Here is a 19,287-nt window from a genome sequence, read left to right on the forward strand (position 1 = left end):
TTATCAGTTCAGTTGGTGGACACTTGGGTTGTTTTCACTTTTTGACTGTTGTGAATAATGCTGATATAAACAAATGTACAAGTCTTTGTGTGGTCATACTTTTTCACTTCTCTAATGAGTTAATTGTTGGGCCATATGGTTATCATCTTTAAGTTTTTGAAGAACTGCCAAATTGTTACCCATCACAGTGTACCAGCTTACTTTCCCACCAACAATGTTCCAGTTTCTTCACATCCTTGCCAACACTTATTATCTGTCTTTTAAAATAGCCATCCTAGTGGGTACCTATGAAGTGGTATCTTATTATGGTTATACTTTTTTTTATGTATACATATTTGTATGGTGTGTTTTGATTTAATATAACTGGAAATATAATGGTAAAAAGGAATTGAGTACTTCCCAGATATCCTATTTCCCATTCCTTCCCCTGGTTTGTAGAAGTTATTTGCAAATATGCTATACTTTTGCAATAGGTATATTCCAATAAAATTTTATGTAGAATCACAGTTTTTGTTCTATTGAGCAAACAGTTTAAACAAGCTTATTTTGAATCCACTTATAACTCACAGTTGAACTAAAGCTTATTAGAGTTCTTCAGGTAGGGGTCATTTGTACAAATTGGTTGGTAGTAAATGCTTTTAGTGTTCTTATTTGGAACCTTCTAATTGGAATGCAAAGTGTCATACTGGGTGTTATCTTCTGCGTGGCTGTCACCAAAATAAAATAGGGTGAGGAGTAGTGGAAAGAGCACAGGATTTATCACCACAGCTATAAAGCTGGGTGTGAATGGTAGCTTTGTCTCTTCTGAGGGTACAACTTGGAGGGGAGTGATAATTTTGTTCACTTATGTAAACTTCAGTTTTCTCATTTGTAAATAATGAAAATAGTACTTCACGGGGTTATTGTAAGGATTAAGTGGAAAAGCACATTTGAACCGTAAGGTGGTGCTTGACATATACTCAGTATAAATGTAAATTTCCTATCACTCCTCCTGTTGCATTTCATAAGCAACTACACAAACTATTTTGATATCCCTAATGTTAATGATAGTAAATTTAAGAAGACACAATACAACTTTTAAGGCTATTATTCTAAAGACCATTAACAAGAAGTTACATTATATTTATACACAGCACACATACAGTTATACATATACATATAAATATACACTTAATAATATTTCCAATTTGGGGATAGAGGAGACTCTTAGCCAAGTTTGGAAACCTGGACTCTAGAAAAGACATACCTGTTTGTATCAGAATTTTAAGGTGACCATATACTAATACTAAATTAATAGATGTTTGATGAAGAATATTTGAAAAATAGAGGATGAGACAGAGTTAGTTTTGATAACAGAGAATGGATACAAGTTGACCAGAGGGGAAAAAGCAAAAACAATCAAAACATGAGGCTGGAATGGAATAAGCAATGCACAGAATTGTATGAATAAATGCTCACACTCACTAGTAGACAGGAAAGGCAAATTAACATAACACACATCTGTAAGACTGCAAACATGACAATAAGATCTGTAATAGCTATTGTGCCAGGCTCACTCAGTGCTAGGGAATCGGAATTTGTAGAGCCTTTTTGAGAAGCAGTTACACAATATCTTTTAATATTCAAATAATGAACCTTTTAACCCAATGCGGCCAATCTTGATAATGAGAGAAAAAGCACTATTTAATGAGGATATATAGTCAACAATATTTATAAAACCATTGTTTACAGTGGCAAAAAAAAAAAAAAAAATGCCTGGAAAGGAATAGTTGACTAAATCTCAGTAGATCCACATCACACCATGGAGTAGTTTGTAGCCATTAAGAAGAATAAATTAGAGCGACACCAGTTGATTTTTAGGGATTTCCATTAGTTATTGTGGAATAAGAAAACTAAGAGGCAGAAGAATCTGTAAGATGACAATATTTGATAAAACAATGACAATTCCCCTTGTGTATTTATTTTTGTATGGAGAAATTTATGGAAGAATACGTATTTGTAAACATAGGTTATATTGCAGAGTAGAGTGAACAAAGCAAAACATAAGAAAAAGTATATGTGATATGAAAGCATTTATGCATTTATATAATATTGCATATAGATGTATATATAAAAAGAAAAATGTATAGAAAGCAAATGTACTTGTATGTTTATTGTCACAGAAAGATGGTAATAATTTGTTTTTAAGGAAATAATTTAAAATTTCATATATGGGACCTCATTTATGACAAAAAGTCTACAGTTCACACTCAGGGAAGAAAAGTTTTCATGTTAAAAACTGATACAAAATATTCCAAATAAATAGGAAATTTTGAAAGTTGATTTAAGAAATTGAATATTGATTTTAGTTGTCTATAATAAAGCTTTGCCTTATATTTTAGGAAGCTGCAGATGATGGACATAAAAACAACCTTCTTCCTCAGATTATTCAGTGTTTTGCGTGTCCAAATTGCTTCCTTCTTTTTAGCAGCAAGGATGAGTGTTTGAAGCATATGTCTGGAAAGAATCATTTCCATCAGCGTTTTAAACTGGGTGGTATGTTAATACTCTCTTCCGCTGAAAAGTATTAAACTACTTTAACCTTTGCTGATTTATCATTCTTCTCAGATAATTCTTGAGGTAACTTATCTTCACATTAGTTTTGAGAACCATGAAAGCAAAAGATTTTTATCTCATTTTTTATTTTTCAAAAAAGATTCTCATTATTTATTTGCACCTAAGAGTAAGGTTTACTTTGAGGAATGAAAAGAAACTTGGGAAGAAAACATTTATGCAGGATAATGTTTTTGTATATCCATTGGGAAGTTGGGTATTTCTCTGCACTTAAGATTCAGATTTTAACTTGAGCATGAGGTCAGCATCCACTGCACTTTATTGAGGCTAGAAAACGACTTCTCTTAGATTTTTATCACATAAATAACCATCTTCTTTTACTTACCTCACCTGATGTTGAGAAAGGCAAAGGGGAGGAAGGCCGGGTCACTCTACTCAGATCTTTGCAAGTCATACTTCATTTTGTCTTTCAGATGACAAGGGAATGGCACAGCCAATATCATTTCCATCTTTTGCAAAGAAACTTTTGATCTCTCTGTGCAAAGATGTTCCATTTCAAGTTAAGTGTGTGGCCTGCCACCAGACACTGCGTTCCCACATGGAGCTCACTGCCCATTTCAGGTTTGTAAGGGGCTAGTCTTGGACTGTAAGATTCCCGCCCAATAAGCTCCGCAACAGCCAGAGGACTCAACAAATACTTTTCTATTCCATGTTTCTCTCCTTCTAAAATGAGAGTGTATATTTGCCTGGACATTACCCAAACTTAGCATAATGAAAGAAGTGAGAGGTGTGAGAAAAGTGGATATATTGATGTTGCTGTGAACATAAAACAAGCTAACAGTTCTAAGTTCTGCATGTGCTGTTGAGGGTTGTGCCTGGAGGAGGAGAGGGTTATGATAGAACCTTGGCTTTGAGTCAACCAGCATGGAGAGTATCACAAACAAGTGAAAAATTACATGTCAGTGAAAGGCCAAATTTGTCAAACAATCAAGTATGCTTTTTTTGTCTTTACAATGGAAATTATCAAGCACTATACAAAAGTAAGGAGAATCGTATAATGAACCCCAGTGTACCTTTCGCCAGGCTTCAGTAGTTATCAACACATGACAGTCGTGTTTTATTTATACTCTGATCCCCAGAAGTTCTTATTTTGAAGCAAATCTTGTCATTTTATCTGTAAATACTTCAATATATATCTCTGAATGTTAAGCACTCTTTTTTTTTTTAAAGAAAAACAACTAATACCATTATCACACTTTAAAAAACTCTTTTTTTAAATATCATCAAACACCTAGTCAGTTATCAAATTTCCCTGATTACTTCATGATGTTTTTTACATTTGGTTTGTTGGAATTATAATTCAAAGTCTGTACTTTACATTTAGATGCTATGTCTCTTAGGTCTTTTTTTCCCCATTATTTCTTTAAAATGCATTAAAATTGTATCACACTACTAAATGATACAATTGCATTTGTTTAAGTAGAACAGTTGTTTTCACAAACCTTCAAGTAAAATATGTTCTCAAAAAACAGAGGCAGTGGAGTATAATCACTCTGTATACACTCAGTATAATTATTGATGTTAACAGTCCTGGTTCTGACTTATATTTTATGAGTTCAAATCCTGGTTCTGCCTTTTATTTTTATTCCTAATTTTTTTAATGGAAAATTTCAACTGTATGAAAGTCAGCTGAATAGTATAATGAACCTCCATTTACCTGTCACCCAGTTTTAATAATTATCAACACTGCCATTCTTCTTCTATTTATATATCTGTATGCTCCTTACTGCCCTTAATTATTTTTTACAGTTCTTTGTTTCTGAGATACAATTTCGATTTATTGAAGTATACAGATCTTAACCTTTATGATTTTGACTACTGGATACATCTGTTAACCCACACTTTTACCATCCTGTGTTACCTCTCCATGGAACGTTCCATTGTTCCCTTCCTGGTCACTTCCCACCCTCTTACCCTCAGGCAGTCTATTCTGATACTTTTTCCACCTTACGTTGGTTTTATCTCCTCTAGGACTTTATGTAAATGGAATCATATATAGTATGCACTCTTTTGTGTTTGTCATAATATCTGTAAGATTCATCCATATTGTTTAGTACATTGTTCCTTTTTATTTGTGAGAAGTATTCTCTTGTATGAATACAGCACAATTTGTTTATTCATTCTTATGTTGATGGACAGTTTTTAGCTAGTGTGAATAAAGCTGCTATGTACATTTTATACAAGCCTTTTTATAGACATAGGTTTTATTTCTCTTGGATGAATATCTAGGAGTGGAATTGCGGGATCGAAGAGTATGTGTATTTAATTTTATAAGATACTACTAGACATTTTCCCAAAGTGTTTGCACTGGTACACATTCCTACCAGCCAGGTGTGAGAGTTCCATTTCCTCCACATCCTTGCCAAGGTTTGGTGTTGCCAGTCTGTTTCATTTTAGTTGTTCTTTTGAGAGTCTCACTGTGGTTTTAATCTGGATTTCCCTAATGAACAATGATGTTGGACACTTTCTTTAGTATAAAAGCAACCATGGGCATGGCATTTTCCTGACATAAAATCAGTTCATTCTTAAAGAATAGGTACAGGGTTGTTGAGAGCCTCACTGTAGTGCTCCTCTATATTGTTTAATTACCACAGAGAAGTTAATTACTTGCTTGTCTCATGACGTTCCTATCAGTGCATTTGATATAGTTTGTACTTGTCTAAAATTTGTCTGAATTTTTAAAAAATTTTTTGATTCTAGTTTTACCCTTTGGTATATGGATTAGATAAAGTGTAGGTAATGGTCAGGTAGATAGAATATTATTATATCATCTGCAACTTTATTTTTTAAAATTTATTTTATTTATTTTTGGCTCTGTTGGGTCTTCGTTGCTGCATGCAGGCTTTCTCTAGTTGCCGCGAGCGGGGGCTACTCTTCGTTGAGGTGCACAGGCTTCTCATTGTAGTGGCTTGTCTTGTTGCAGAGCACGGGCTCTAGGCGCGCGGGCTTCAGCAGTTGTGGCACGTGGGCTCTAGAGCGCAGGCTTAATAGTTGTGGTGGAAGGGCTTACTTGCTCCGCGGCATGTGGGATCTTCTTGGACCAGGGCTTGAACCCATGTCCCCTGCATTGGCAGGTGGATTCTTAACCACTGTGCCACCAGGGAAGCCTGCAACATTATTGAAAAACAATTTTTAGTGCTTGTGTATACATTGATTACTTTATAATTCCTACAATAAAAAGCAGAGATAATATATTTAGAAAATACTTATGAGTTTATTTTTTTGTCCAATTTAGAGTTCGTTGTCGAAACGCTGGTCCTGTAGCTCTAGCTGAGAAGAGCATTGCTCAGGTGGCAGAGAAATTCCTACTGAGAGGTTATTGTCCACATTGCAACCGTGTCTTTGTGGATGAAACCAGTACCCGGAATCACAAGCAGAACTCAGGACACAAAGTCCGAGTCATTAACTCAATGGAAGAATCAGTCTTACTTTATTGCCACAGCAGTGAAGGGAACAAACCCCCTTCTGACTTGCACCTGTTGCAAGATAAGTCAAAATTTTCATCACTTAAAAGAAATATGTCCGTTCGAGAATCTAGCTCAGAAGATTGCAGCACTGTTCCAAAAAAGAAGATTAATTTAGGAGATAAAAGCCATGGGGGTATGGTTTGTGTTCAGAAGGAAAAGTCACTTGTTAAAACCTGGTTTTGTGAATGCCAGCAACGCTTCCCAAGTGAAGATGCAGTAGAAAAGCACGTTTTCTCAGCAAACACGATGTGTTATAAGTGTGTGGTCTGTGGGAAGGTGTGTGAAGATTCAGGAGTCATCCGTTTACATATGAGCCGCATTCATGGAGGGGCACATTTAAATAACTTTCTTTTCTGGTGTCGGACATGCAAAAAGGAGTTGGCAAGGAAAGAGGCTATAATGGCCCATGTGACTGAGTTTCATAATGGACACAGGTATTTTTATGAGACAGATGAGGTAGAAGGTGACACTTTGCCGTCATCCTCTACAACGTTGGTGAGTGATCTGACTGCTGATAATCCTTTTTCGACTATTACTATTCTTGATCATTCCCCAGCAACCAGTCCTCCAAGCGGTAAATGGCAATGCCGAATTTGTGAAGATATGTTTGACTCCCAAGAATGTGTGAAACAACATTGCATGTCTTTAGCAAGTCACCAGTTTCATAGGTATAGCTGCGCCCATTGCAAAAAGACTTTTCACAAGATGGAAACGCTGTATCGACATTGCCAAGATGAGCATGACAACGAAATAAAGATGAAGTATTTCTGTGGACTTTGTGATCTGATCTTTAATGTGGAAGAAGCGTTTCTGAGTCATTATAAGGAGCACCACAGCATAGACTATGTATTTGTGTCAGAAAAAACGGAAACTTCCATTAAAACCGAGAGTGATTTTCCAGTTATAGAGACCGGTAATCTACTGACGTGCGGCTGCCGGGAGAGCTACCTCTGCAAAGTCAACAGAAAGGAGGACCACGCTCGCTGTCTGCAGACTCTCCTGGGCCAGGGCCGCCTGTGGTTCCGCTGTGGCATGTGCTCGGCCACGGCGCAGGCCATGGATGACATGCTGGCACACGTGCGCCAGGTGCACGCGGAGCCGGAGGGCACGCCGCGGTGCCTGATCAAGTGCGGCACCTGCACCAGAGCCTTCCAGGACCCCGAGAGCGCGCAGCAGCACTTCCACAGGAAACACTGCTTCCTGCGGGAGCCCAGCGTGGCCTGCTTCGGGCCTGAGCAGACGAGCCCGTACACGTTTGCTGCCAGTTCCTCCCGTGCAGAGAGAAAGCTGAGACAGGCAGCAAGCTGTCCACAGACTTCAGACCTGGAGAGAGGAGCCGAGACTGACGTGAGCTGTCAGAGTACAGGTACGGCTCCACAACCCTGACGTCCGTACACGTTTCCCATTTCCGCTTAGAAACATGCGCATGTGTAGCCACCCTCTTTGCTCCTAGGGAGCCAGTGTTGAAGCCAGGACTTGATGGGCTGATACGTTGGCCAGTGAGTTACCGCGGCGTGTACTTTACCGGGAGGGATCTGTATTCCCGCTGCTTCAGGCAGCCACTCTCTCAACCTAAGGGCACAAGGAATATCTGTTATGCTAAATAATAGGTACTTTAGGTAACCTTTTCTTTTCCAAAAGACATGGGAATTTTGAAAGATGAGGGAAATAGATGGTCCTTCTGAAAGTCAGATTTGAAAGTTATCCTGCACTTTACTGTCATTTAGATTTAAGTTCAATAAAAAGATAAATCAGGTGAATTCTTTTTATTTCTATTTTGACCTTATTCTATAAGTATGAGAAGTTTTAAAGGTCACTTGAGAATTTGTATATTTTTGTTACCGTCTTCGGAAGCAAAGCTTTTACTTAGAGTTAAAATAGCAATTAGAAGTCGAGTTGTTAAGTGGTAGCAAGAAACCAGGCAGAAAACTGAGGTATGGATCCCCTTGTCTGTGCTTACTCTAGGCTTCCCTTCTTCTTTGATAAGATTAAGGAAGTCTAGAAGAGTGCAGTGTTTTCATTTTGTTTAGAAGTAAGTTGTTTTCTTTAGAGTATAATTTTAAGTGTATATTCTTTTAAAGATTAACTCTTCATAAGTTATACAATGTCGAGTGGAAAAAATGAAATTGTGAGTATTTTGGTTCATAAAATATGTTTATGAATTACTGAGTTTTTATAGGCTTGCTCTGTAGCACATGTAGATCTCAGCATTGCCTTTAGCCATGGTATGTTTTATGTGAGAAATGATTAAATAACATACTGTTGATCCATTCAACTCGATGTCAAACAGTGAAACCGTGGTCATGCTATTTTATGTTCTGTTGTTTTCCTTTTGCTCTTGTGATTGCTTTTGGGGGATTTGTGTTGGTCTGTGTCTGATAGGAGGTCATTGTTGTATCTATTAGTATTTTAAGAAGACAGATAAGAAGATGGGTGGTTTGGAAATGGGAAGATGGCAGTCTTTTTCTGAGGGAGTCTCTAGTAGGTGGAGTAGAAGCTATCCATTTTAAAAATAGTATAAACATTTAAGGCTTGCATTGCTACCACTCGAAACTGTAAGGCCCTGTCAAAGTGAAAGGTATGAAAGAAGGGAAGAGGAGGAAGGACAAGAGTTGCAGATGGTGGGAGGTGAGAGGCCCTGAGTTGACTGAGGAAGAGGTGTCCTTGGCGCGAGGAGCACCGGGCCCTGTTCTGCACGAGCCACAGGAGCCTCTTGTGGGCTGTCTCATGTCTGCTCTCGAGTATGTGAGCACCGAGCCAGAGGGCTGCTGATGAATCAGTCTACATTAGGAAAAGAACAAACTCCTGGCGGCGAGAAAGTTCTTAGCAAGTAACCCTGAAAGTTTATTTTGATGGATGGTGCAAGATTTTAGTTATTTAGCCTTAAAACTTGGTCTTCCATATCTTCCAGTATACTAATTTTTTAAAAACTTTCTTTTATAAGTGACTTTTAAGGAAAGCCAGGATCAATGGTACATATTTGTCGAAAGGATAATCATTTCTGAAATATTAAAAATATTTCTTATCTGATATAAATATATTGTGTCACATACAGGTTTGGATTTCATGACATGGTTTAGATAGAAGTAAATAACATGAAAGATTAATATTAAGTTGACAAATTAAAAAGGTTTTAGCTAATTCTTATGAAATTCATGTTGATGTTTCTCTCTTCTCAGATGAAGAGGTTGTTGAGCTCCCAGACTTGGATTACCTGCGAACCATGACTCACATAGTCTTTGTAGACTTTGATAACTGGTCCAACTTTTTTGGTCATCTACCAGGGAATCTTAACCAAGGAACATTTATTTGGGGCTTTCAAGGTATGGTTAATAAGGAACACATTTGAGACAACCTCCCTTTTTTTCCCCCTTAGAATGTGATTTGCTTTAAAAGGACTCCTTTTGAACCTTCCTGAATAGAAGATAGGAACATAATTGGAATTTTGTCACTTTGCATTATAGTTACTCTGCTAGAATATTTTTCTCTTTACATTTCTCTGTGGTAAATATTCGCTGTACCTGGTGGCCCACAGTTTGTGGATCTTTAGATACAGATTGAAAGAGCCTTTATTCAATACCTACAATGCGCCAGATACTGTACTTGGTACTAATGCATGCTTACTGATTGTTATAATTTTCACCCTTTAAAATATAAGGAAGAAGGCTGAGAAGTTTATTTTTCACAAAGTACAAAAATAATAAATAGTAGAGTTAGCTTTCAAACTTGGGCCTCATGACTACAGGACTAGTGTGTTTTCAACATAACTGCCTCTTCACTTCATCCTTACTGTTCATAAATGTGCATCTTCACATAAATCTCCCTTCCAAGTACTAACCAGGCCCAGCCCTGCTTAGCTTCCGAGATCAGATGAGATCGGGTGCATTCAGGGTGGTATGGCCGTAGTCTAAATCTCTTTACAAACCATTGACCAAACCTGGGAGAGAGACTCCTCTTTGATTAACTGAGGCTTAGTACAGTGAGCCTCTGATGTACAGGCATCCCTAGGAGATACTGCTGGTTCAGTTCTAGACCACTGCAAGTCACATGAATTTTTTTGTTTCCCAGTGCATATAAAAGGTATGTTTATACTATACTGTGGTCTATTAAGTGAGCAACAACATTATGTCTAAAAGAAGTCTTAATTAAAACATACCTTGGGACTTGCCTGGTGGCACAGTGGTTAAGAATCCGCCTGCCAATGCAGGGAACATGGGTTTGAGCCCTGGTCCAGGAAGATCCCATATGCCGTGGAGCAATTAAGCCCATGTGCCACAACTACTGAGCCTACGCTCTAGAGCCCGCGAGCCACAACTATTGAGCCCGAGTGCCACAGCTACTGAAGTCTGCGCCTAGAGCTCATGCTCTGCAACAAGAGAAGCCACTGCAATGAGAAGCCCGCACACTGCAACAAAGAGTAGCCCCCGCTCACCACAGCCGGAGAAAGCCCGCAGGCAGCAACGAAAACCCAACGCAGCCAAAAAAAAAACCTTATTGCTTAAAAAATGCTAACCACCTGAGCCTTCAGTGAGTCGTAGTCTTGCTGCTAGGGGAGGGTCTTGCCTCCATGCTGATGGCTGCTGACTGATCAGGCTGGGGGTTGTTGAAGGCTGGGGTGGCTGCGGCAGTTTCTTAAAATAAGACAACAATGAAGTTTGTAGCATTGGTTGACTCTTCCTTTCATGAACGATTTCTCTGTAGCATGTTTGTTTGATAGCATTTTACCCACAGTAGAACTTCTTTCAGAATTGGAGTCAGTCTTCTCAAACCCTGCTCCTGTGTTATCAGCTAAGCTTATGTAATATTCTAAATCCCTTGTTGTCATTTCAACAATCTTCACAGTATCTTCACCAGGAGTGCGTTCCTTCTCAAGAAACCACTTTCTTTTGGCTCATCCATAAGAAACAACTCCTCATCCATTCAAGTTTTATCCTGAGATTGCAGCAATTCAGTCACATCTTCAGACTCCAGTTCTAATTCTAGTTCTCTTGCTGTTTCCACCACATTTGCAGTTCCTTTGTCTACTGAATTCTTGAACCCCTCAAAGTCATCCATGAGGGTTGGAATCAACTTCTTCCAGACTCCCGTGGATGTTGATATTTTGCTTTCTTCACATCTTCCCAATCATGAGTGTCCTTCATGGTATCTAGAATAGTGAATCCTTTCTAGAAGGTTTTCAATTTAGTTTGCCCAGATCCATCAGAGGAATCACTACCTATGGCAGCTGTAGCCTTACAAAATTTATTTCTTAAATAATAAGACTTGAAAGTCAAAATTACTCCTTGATCCATGGGCTACAGAATGAATATTACATTAGGAGACATAAAAACAAAATGAATCTCATTGTACATCTGCATCAGAGCTCTTGGGTGACCAGGTGCATTGTCAATGAGCAGTAATATTTTGAAAGGATTCTTCTGAGCAGTAGGTCTCAAAAGTGGGCTTAAAATATTCAAGAAACCATATCGCTGTCATCCAGGCTTTGTTCTTCCATTTATAGAGCATAAGCAGGGTCAATTTAGCTTAATTCTTTTTCTTTCTTTTTTGAAAAATAAATTTATTTATTTGTTTATTTATTTTTGGCTGCATTGGGTCTTTGTTGCTGCGTGCGGGATTTCTCTAGTTGTGGTGAGCAGGGGTACTCTTCGTTGCAGTGCATGGGCTTCTCATTACAGTGGCTTCTCTTGTTGCAGAGCACGGGCTCTAGGCGCACAGGCTTCAGTAGTTGTGGCATGAGGGCTCAGTAGTTGTGGCTCGCGGGCTCTAGAGCACAGGCTCTGTAGTTGTGGCTCACGGGCTTAGTTGCTCCGCAGCATGTGGGATCTTCTGGACCAGGGATTGAACCCGTGTCCCCTGCATTGGTAGGTGGATTCTTAACCACTGCACCACCAGGGAAGTCCTAGCTTAATTCTTAAGGGCCCTAGGATTTTCAGAATGGTAAACGAGCATTGGATTCAAGTTAAAGTCACTAGCTGCATTAGCCCCTAACAAGAGAGTCAGCCTGTCCTTTGAAACATTGAAGCCAGGCATTGGCTTCTCTCTATCTGTGAAACTGCTAGATGGCATCTTCTTGCAATAGAAGGCTGTTTTGCCTACACTGAAAATCTTTTGTTTAGTGCAGCCACCCTCATGAATTATCTTAGGACTTATCTTCTGGATAACTTGTTGCAGCTTCTACATCAGCACTTGCTGGTTCACCTTACACTTTAATGTTATGGGTACGGCTTCTTTCCTTAAACCTCATGAACCAACCTCTGCTAGCTTCAGACTTTGCTTCTGCAGCTTCGTCACCTCTCTCAGTCTTCATAGAACTGAAGGCAGTTAGGGCCGGGCTCTGGATTGGGCTTTGGCTTAAGGGAATATTGTGGTTATTTGATTTTCTATGCAGAGACTCAGACTTTCTCCATATCAGCAATAATGTTGTTTCACTTTCTTATCATTCATTTGTTCACTGCAGTAGCACTTTTAATTTCGTTCAAGAACTTTTCCTTTGCATTCACAGCTTGGGTAACTTTGTGGTGCAAGAGGCCTAGCTTTCAGCCTGTTTTGGCTTTTGACATGCCTTCCTCACTAAGCTTAATCATTGCTAGCTTTTGATTTTAAAAAACGTGAGACTCTTCCTTTCACTTGGACATTTAGAGGCCATTGTAGGGTTATTAATTGGCCTAATTTCAATATTGTGTCTTGGGGAAAAGGGAGGCGGGAAGGGAGGGGAGAAAGACGGGGGAAGGGCCAGTCGGTGTGGCAGTCAGAACACACACAACATTTATGAGTTAAGTTTGCCTTCTTGTATGGGCATGGTTCATGGCACCCCCAAACAATTACAATAGTAACATCAAAGACCACCATAACAAATAAAATAATGATGGAAAAGTTTGAAATATTGCGAATATTAACGAAATGTGACGCAAAGTTAACAAATGCTGTTGGAAAAATGACATCGATGAGCTCCCTCAATGCAAGGTTGCCACCAACCTTCAGTTTGTAAGAAACACAGTATTTGCAAAGCACAGTAAAGCAAAGTGCAGTGAAACAAGGTATGCATGCCATGTTTGACAGCAAGCAGCATATAAAGAAGACGATTAGGATTTAAGATAGAAACATGCTGACCTGGATAAGGTAGTCAGTACAACTTCTTAGTAAGTCCAGCTTTCCTGATTGCACATCATTTTTATTCACTGAGCAGCCTTGACATATTTGTAAAAAACCACTAATGCATACATTCATATAGAACAACAGCAGTCAAAGAATTTTCATGCACTTTACTTTTGATTCTGCTTAACATCCCTGTGAGTTTTCAGATTAATAGGCAGATTTGGGGAAGTTGGTCTACTTCCCCAAGATTTAAGCAACAACCTGGTGTTACCTGCACGAGAACTGCCTTGTTCTGCCTTCTAATCTGGTACTTTTCCTCTAGAAACATTTTTTTCTAGTATTTGTTTTTCCTTATAGAGTTTTCAATTGTATCTAGTGTTCTGTTCTTTTTCTCTTGTTTGACTCATCATTTATGCCTTTTCTAAACATAATAGGAGGAAACACCAACTGGAAGCCTCCCGTCAACTGTAAGATCTATAATTACCTAAACAAGATTGGGTGCTTCTTCCTTCATCCTCGCTGTAGTAAAAGAAAAGATGCTGCTGATTTTGCCATATGTATGCATGTGAGTCATTGTTTTATTCAAAATCAAACGTGAAGCTAGGACCCATTTGGATTTTTTCCCCTCTTGAATCATAATGACACTGTAGGTTCCTTTTCAGTGTTGTGCTTTTTGTATAAAACCTTTTGCATCAGGTTCTACTTATGACTATTGAGGGCAGGAGCCCATAGCATGTGTTTACTGCTTCATCCCCAGTTCCAGCAGACTCTCAGCTACTCATAGTGGACCCTCAGCTATTTCTAGAATAAATTATCAGGAGATGACACTCCTTGATGTGTGAGGCACTTTCACATTCTAACATCTCTGAAATGGGGGGGCACCATAGCAGTCACTGTTGACCCAGATGGAATTTGCATTTGCTTCTGTCTCTGCTAGTCACCTGGAGAAACAACCCACCTGAGACCCAGTTTAAATTAAATTCTCTGCTTAAGGGTTTCTGTGTCACACTGACACTCTGCAAACTTGTTGACTGCTGCTTATGTTTTAAACCACAGATAGTTTCTTTTTCCATCTAGCCAGTTCTAAGATTGAGTTATGCAAATTACTTTGCTTACCTTTTCTCTATGGCAGATTCATTTTTTATTTACCCTCAGGTTGAGCGCGTAGCCCTGTTAGTGTTCCACCTTTATGTGGGGGCCTCCTGTTACATTCTTTTTGGCTTTTCTTTTCTTTCTTTCTTAGTGGCATATAAAAGAGCTTATCTTATAATTGACAGCATTTTATATTTGATTAAATATGGTATATTTCATTTATGAACGAGATCTTTATATCATACTTTGGTGGGAGCAAGGGAACAAGCTAAATACACGTTTCTAGGTATGTGTTCATTCTGAAATAGCTGTAACTTGACTGGAAGCTCAGATGCAGATCTTTATCAACTTGTGCTATTTTTTCCAACTTAGGCTGGCCGTCTGGATGAACAACTGCCCAAGCAGATTCCTTTCACCATCCTCTCAGGAGATCAAGGTTTTCTGGAGCTAGAGAATCAATTTAAGAAGACTCAGAGGCCAGCACATATACTCAACCCTCACCACTTAGAGGGAGATATGATGTGTGCCTTGTTAAATAGCATATCTGATACGACCAAAGGTATGCAGCTGTAGCCACAGTGCCAACTGCCCAAGAGGAAGAGACTTCACTTCACTTATTGATGAGAAACCAAATAAACTGCTCTCCACTAGTGCCCTGCTGCCTGCTCACTAAACCGCCACGCGCTCATGCTTCTATCATATTTTTTCTCTTATCTCACTTTCACTTTGAGTGTATTAGAAGGAGAATGAATTCATAATATTTTAGAGACCATTTTTAATCTAATGAATAAAATTTATATTCATATATTTAAAATATATACTTATGGTTTGAAATATGCTAGTATAGTTTTGCAAAGCTCAGAATCCAGATCTTCATTTCATTTCTAAAATTCTAAATTTATCTTCAGTTTTTCAGAAAGCAAAGTGCTTATAGGAGAAATCAGAAAGCAATAAATGCTAATATGGCAATACCAAAAAATAAAAAAATAAAAATTTAAGAGGTTGACAGTGACAGAATGATGCCCTGAAAGATCTTTATTGCCTTGAAGGGCTAGGCATCCCTTGTCCTACACTCTTCTCTGCCTTTCTGAGATTGTTCAATGAAAGGGCATGCTAATGTCCAATTTCACTAACGAGTATTTAAGAAAGGATGTAATTCTAGGGATCCAGATAGGTTTTGGTTTTGGTTTTGGTTTTTGTAATTTCTGAAATGTGGGTAGGAGAGAATAAAAGAGTAATTTTTAAATATCCTAATAATTTGCAGCCATGAATATGGTTTGAAGGTATTGATGAATGACCTCAATGAAAAACTGACTGCTTTTTGGAATTTTTATTATATGCCTTTAAATTGTCCAAGTGTGCTCTCCTCCTAGCTATTTTCTTCTTTCTACATGTATAGAGCCACATTTTGATTGAAGATCTATTCTGAAGAACTTTGCTCTAACCACTCACTGCGTTGGTTCAATTCACTTTGCAAAGTTAGGAACCATTAAGCTACTGGCACAATTGTGCTCTTTAGAGAAAAATCAGCTCTGTTTTGCATATTTATGTCATGATTTAGTACTGAATTTTGTCTTCCTATTCTATAGTTTCTGTTTTCATTCACTTGCTTTTTCTGTCTGTGGCGGGTTTTTTTCTTTTCTTCCTTTTCTTAAAATTTTTAATTAATTTTTTTTATTGGAGTATAGTTGATTTACAATGTTGTGTTAGTTTCTGCTGTACAACAAAGTAAGTCAGTTATACATATACATATATCCACTCTTATTTATTTATTTATTATTTTTAAAATATTTATTTATTTGGCTTGTGGGGTCTTAGTTGCGACATGTGGGATCTTCATTGCAGCATACAGGCTTCTCTCTAGTTCTCTAGTTGCGGTGTGTGGGCTTCTCTTTAGTTGTGGCATGCGGGTTTTCTCTCTCTAGTTGTGGCCCATGGGCTCCAGGGCGCGTGGGCTCTGTAGTTTGTGGCACGTGGGCTCTCTCGTTGAGGTGCACAAGCTCAGTAGTTATGGTGCGTGGGCTTAGTTGCCCCACGACGTGTAGGATCTTAGTTCCCTGACCAGGGATTGAACCTGCGTCCCCCACATTGGAAGGCAGATTCTTTACCATTGGACCACCGGGGAAGTCCCTATTCACTCTTTTTAGAATTCTGTTCCCATATAGGTCATTACAGAGTATTGAATGGAGTGTCTGTGGCTTTTTTTAACCTCTTTTTCTCCCATTCTTTTACCATCCCTTTCGCGATCCTTAACAACATCTACTTAATATCTTGAAAAATATTTAAATTTTTACCTTTGCTACCTAGGCCCACCCCCTTTTCTTCCTCCTATGCTGCTGCCCTGGGGAGCATTTCTTTTGTAATTTAGAACATGAGACCTGTAATGGATTTGCCTTTCTTTCAACTTTATTTGGAATGAGAGCTACATATGAGTAGGTTTGCATGGGTATATTAGGGTTGGAGGTAAAGTATAGGTTATTGTTATATACCGATGTTCTTTTCTGAATGTCTCTTATGCTCTAGCCTTTTTTTTTTTTGACATATACTTTAATTTCCTTTTTCACTCATCAGTGTCATAAACCACTCTCTATGTCAGAATATAGAATTCTCTAGGTATTTTTTTTTTAATCATTCATTTGTAATCAGTGCCCGTTTGAACTTACTGCCTTTGGGGACACATGTATACTTTATTCTGAATTTTTGTGAAATACAGAGACCATGCAGTGCATAAAGAAGGGCATGGTCTTTGATTCGAATACTGACTTCTGCTTCTTAGCTCTGCGATTTCAGGCAAGTTACTCAACTTTTTCTGAGTCTCACTTTTCATATCTATAAGGTTGTAAGAATTAGTGATACGTATAGTGTCTAGCATAGCATAGGAAAGAGCATAGGTGCTCAGTAAATAGCAGCTATTATTAATTATTACTACTGTAAAAAGGAAATATGGTTACTAGCCACTATATATTTTTTTAGTTTTTCTTTCCATTTTTTTCATTGTAGTAAAATATACATAAAATTTACCATCTTAACCATTTTGAAGTCTCCAGTTGAGTGGTATTAACTGCATTTACATTGTTGTGTAGCCATCACCGCCATCCATCCCCAGAACTCTTTTCATCTTGCAAAACTGAAACTCCATACCCATTAAACAACAACTCCATGCTCCCCTTTCTCCAGCTCCTGGCAGCCACCATTCTGTTTCCTGTCTATGAATTTGACTACTCTAAGTATGTCGTGTAAGTGAAATCATGCAGCCTTTGTGACTAGCTTATTTCACTGAGCAAAATATCCTCAGGTTTCATCCATGTTGTAGCCTGTGTCAAAATGTCCTTCCTTTTTAAGGCTGAATAATACTCCATTGTATGTATATACCCCCTTTTGCTTATCCGTTTATCCATTGATGGACACTTGGGTTGCGTCCATGCTTCAGCTATTATGAATCATGCTGTTGTGAACATGGGGATATAGACATCTCTTCGAGATCCTCCTTTCAGTTCTTATGAGTATATACCCAGAAGTGGAATTGCTGGATCATATGGTAATTCTATTTCTAATTCATTCATTCATTCATTCATTTATGGCTGTGTCGGTCTTCGTTGCTGCTCAAGGGCTTTTTCTAATTGCGGTGAGTTGGGGCTACTCTTTGTTGTGGTGCATGGGCTTCTCATTGTGGTGGCTTTTCTTGCTGCGGCGCATGGGCTCTAGGCGCGCAGGCTTCAGTAGTTGTGGCACGCAGGCTCAGTAGTTGTGGCTTGTGGGCTCTAGAGCGCAGGCTCAGTAGTTGTGGCACATGGGCTTAGTTGCTCCATGGCATGTGGTATCTTCCCAGACCAGGGCTCGAACCCATGTTCCCTGCATTGGCAGGTGTATTCTTAACCACTGCGCCACCAGGGAAGTCCTTTTTCTAATTTTTTGAGAAATCTCCATACTAATTTTCCACATGGACTGTACCATTTTACATTCTCACCAGTAGTGCATAAGGGTTCCATTTTCTCTGCATCCTTGCCAACAATTGTTATTTTCTGATTTTTGTTTGTTTTTATAGTAGCCATCCTAATGGGTGTGAAGTGGTATCTCATTTTGTTTTTGATTTCCATTTCCCTAATGGTTAGTGACGTAGAGCATCTTTTCATGTGCTATAGCCACTACATTTTAAAAGTAATGAAAATTATTAAAATTAAGTGGCCAAAAAAGTGTAGTCTTTAAGTCACATATTTTATTTAGGTCTGGATTTAAAGATGCTTTTATAACTTTAACATTTAAAAAAATATTATGCTGAATCACAGTATGTTCAGATTCAGTTTCAGACAAATTTTTTTCTTCATGGAATATTGAAAGGCATCAAACTGCCTGCTAATAAACTTTATAATAAGAAAAATCAAAGAACAGTGACTTTCTTGGGTAACTTTATTCCTTCACCTTTCCTAATAAATGGCTTTCTGAATAATAGAGTAACAGTCTTTGTTAAGAAATGATATTTAATATGTATTGTGACTGAGAAACATCTCTCAGTGTCCACAAATACTGCAGTTCGTGTTGGGCCTGTAGTGTAGTTTTGGTTACCACAAGAATGCCAGGGTAACTCCTTTCATCTAGCTTAACCCAGTGTGCTATCTTCAGATCTGACAACCAGTTATTTTAAGGCAGTGTGGTTTGCGGGTGGGCGTCGATGGACCTTTTTGGGAATCTGAAAAAATCTTTCCAAACCTCTTTCCCCCAAATGGACATGTACAGTAAGTCCCCTACATATGAACCTTCAAGTTGCAAACTTTACAAACGTGCGTTCGCATGTCCAGTCACGTAAGTTACTTCACGTGTCTGGCGTACCTTGTCACATGCGTGCGTCCTCTACAAGTGGTTGTGTTTTTGTGTACTTTACTGTACATTACTATATAGAGTACAGTAGTACAGTATCTTTATTTCAAGCCCAGGATGTCCAGAAGCAAGCGTAAAAGCAGCGGTGATGTAGCTGGTACTACTGTACTTTTCAAGGTACTGTATTGTAAGATTAAAAATGCTT

General features: G+C 38.5%; 1 protein-coding gene across 1 annotated transcript in view; it reads left to right on the plus strand.

Annotated features, from left to right (window-relative positions):
- Window positions 1–19,287, plus strand: part of LOC112406042 (E3 SUMO-protein ligase ZNF451-like) — a 57,902-nt gene that overhangs the window by 19,573 nt on the left and 19,042 nt on the right. The window contains exons 5-10 of the mRNA XM_024754686.1: window positions 2,382–2,535; window positions 3,027–3,174; window positions 5,849–7,446; window positions 9,260–9,403; window positions 13,610–13,740; window positions 14,640–14,826. Of these exons, the coding sequence (XP_024610454.1) occupies window positions 2,382–2,535; window positions 3,027–3,174; window positions 5,849–7,446; window positions 9,260–9,403; window positions 13,610–13,740; window positions 14,640–14,826 (2,362 nt within the window). The remainder of the gene's footprint in view (window positions 1–2,381; window positions 2,536–3,026; window positions 3,175–5,848; window positions 7,447–9,259; window positions 9,404–13,609; window positions 13,741–14,639; window positions 14,827–19,287) is intronic.

Source organism: Neophocaena asiaeorientalis, unplaced genomic scaffold (assembly GCF_003031525.2).
Source record: "Neophocaena asiaeorientalis asiaeorientalis breed wild unplaced genomic scaffold, Neophocaena_asiaeorientalis_V1.1 scaffold319, whole genome shotgun sequence".
NCBI classification, from domain to species: domain Eukaryota; kingdom Metazoa; phylum Chordata; class Mammalia; order Artiodactyla; family Phocoenidae; genus Neophocaena; species Neophocaena asiaeorientalis.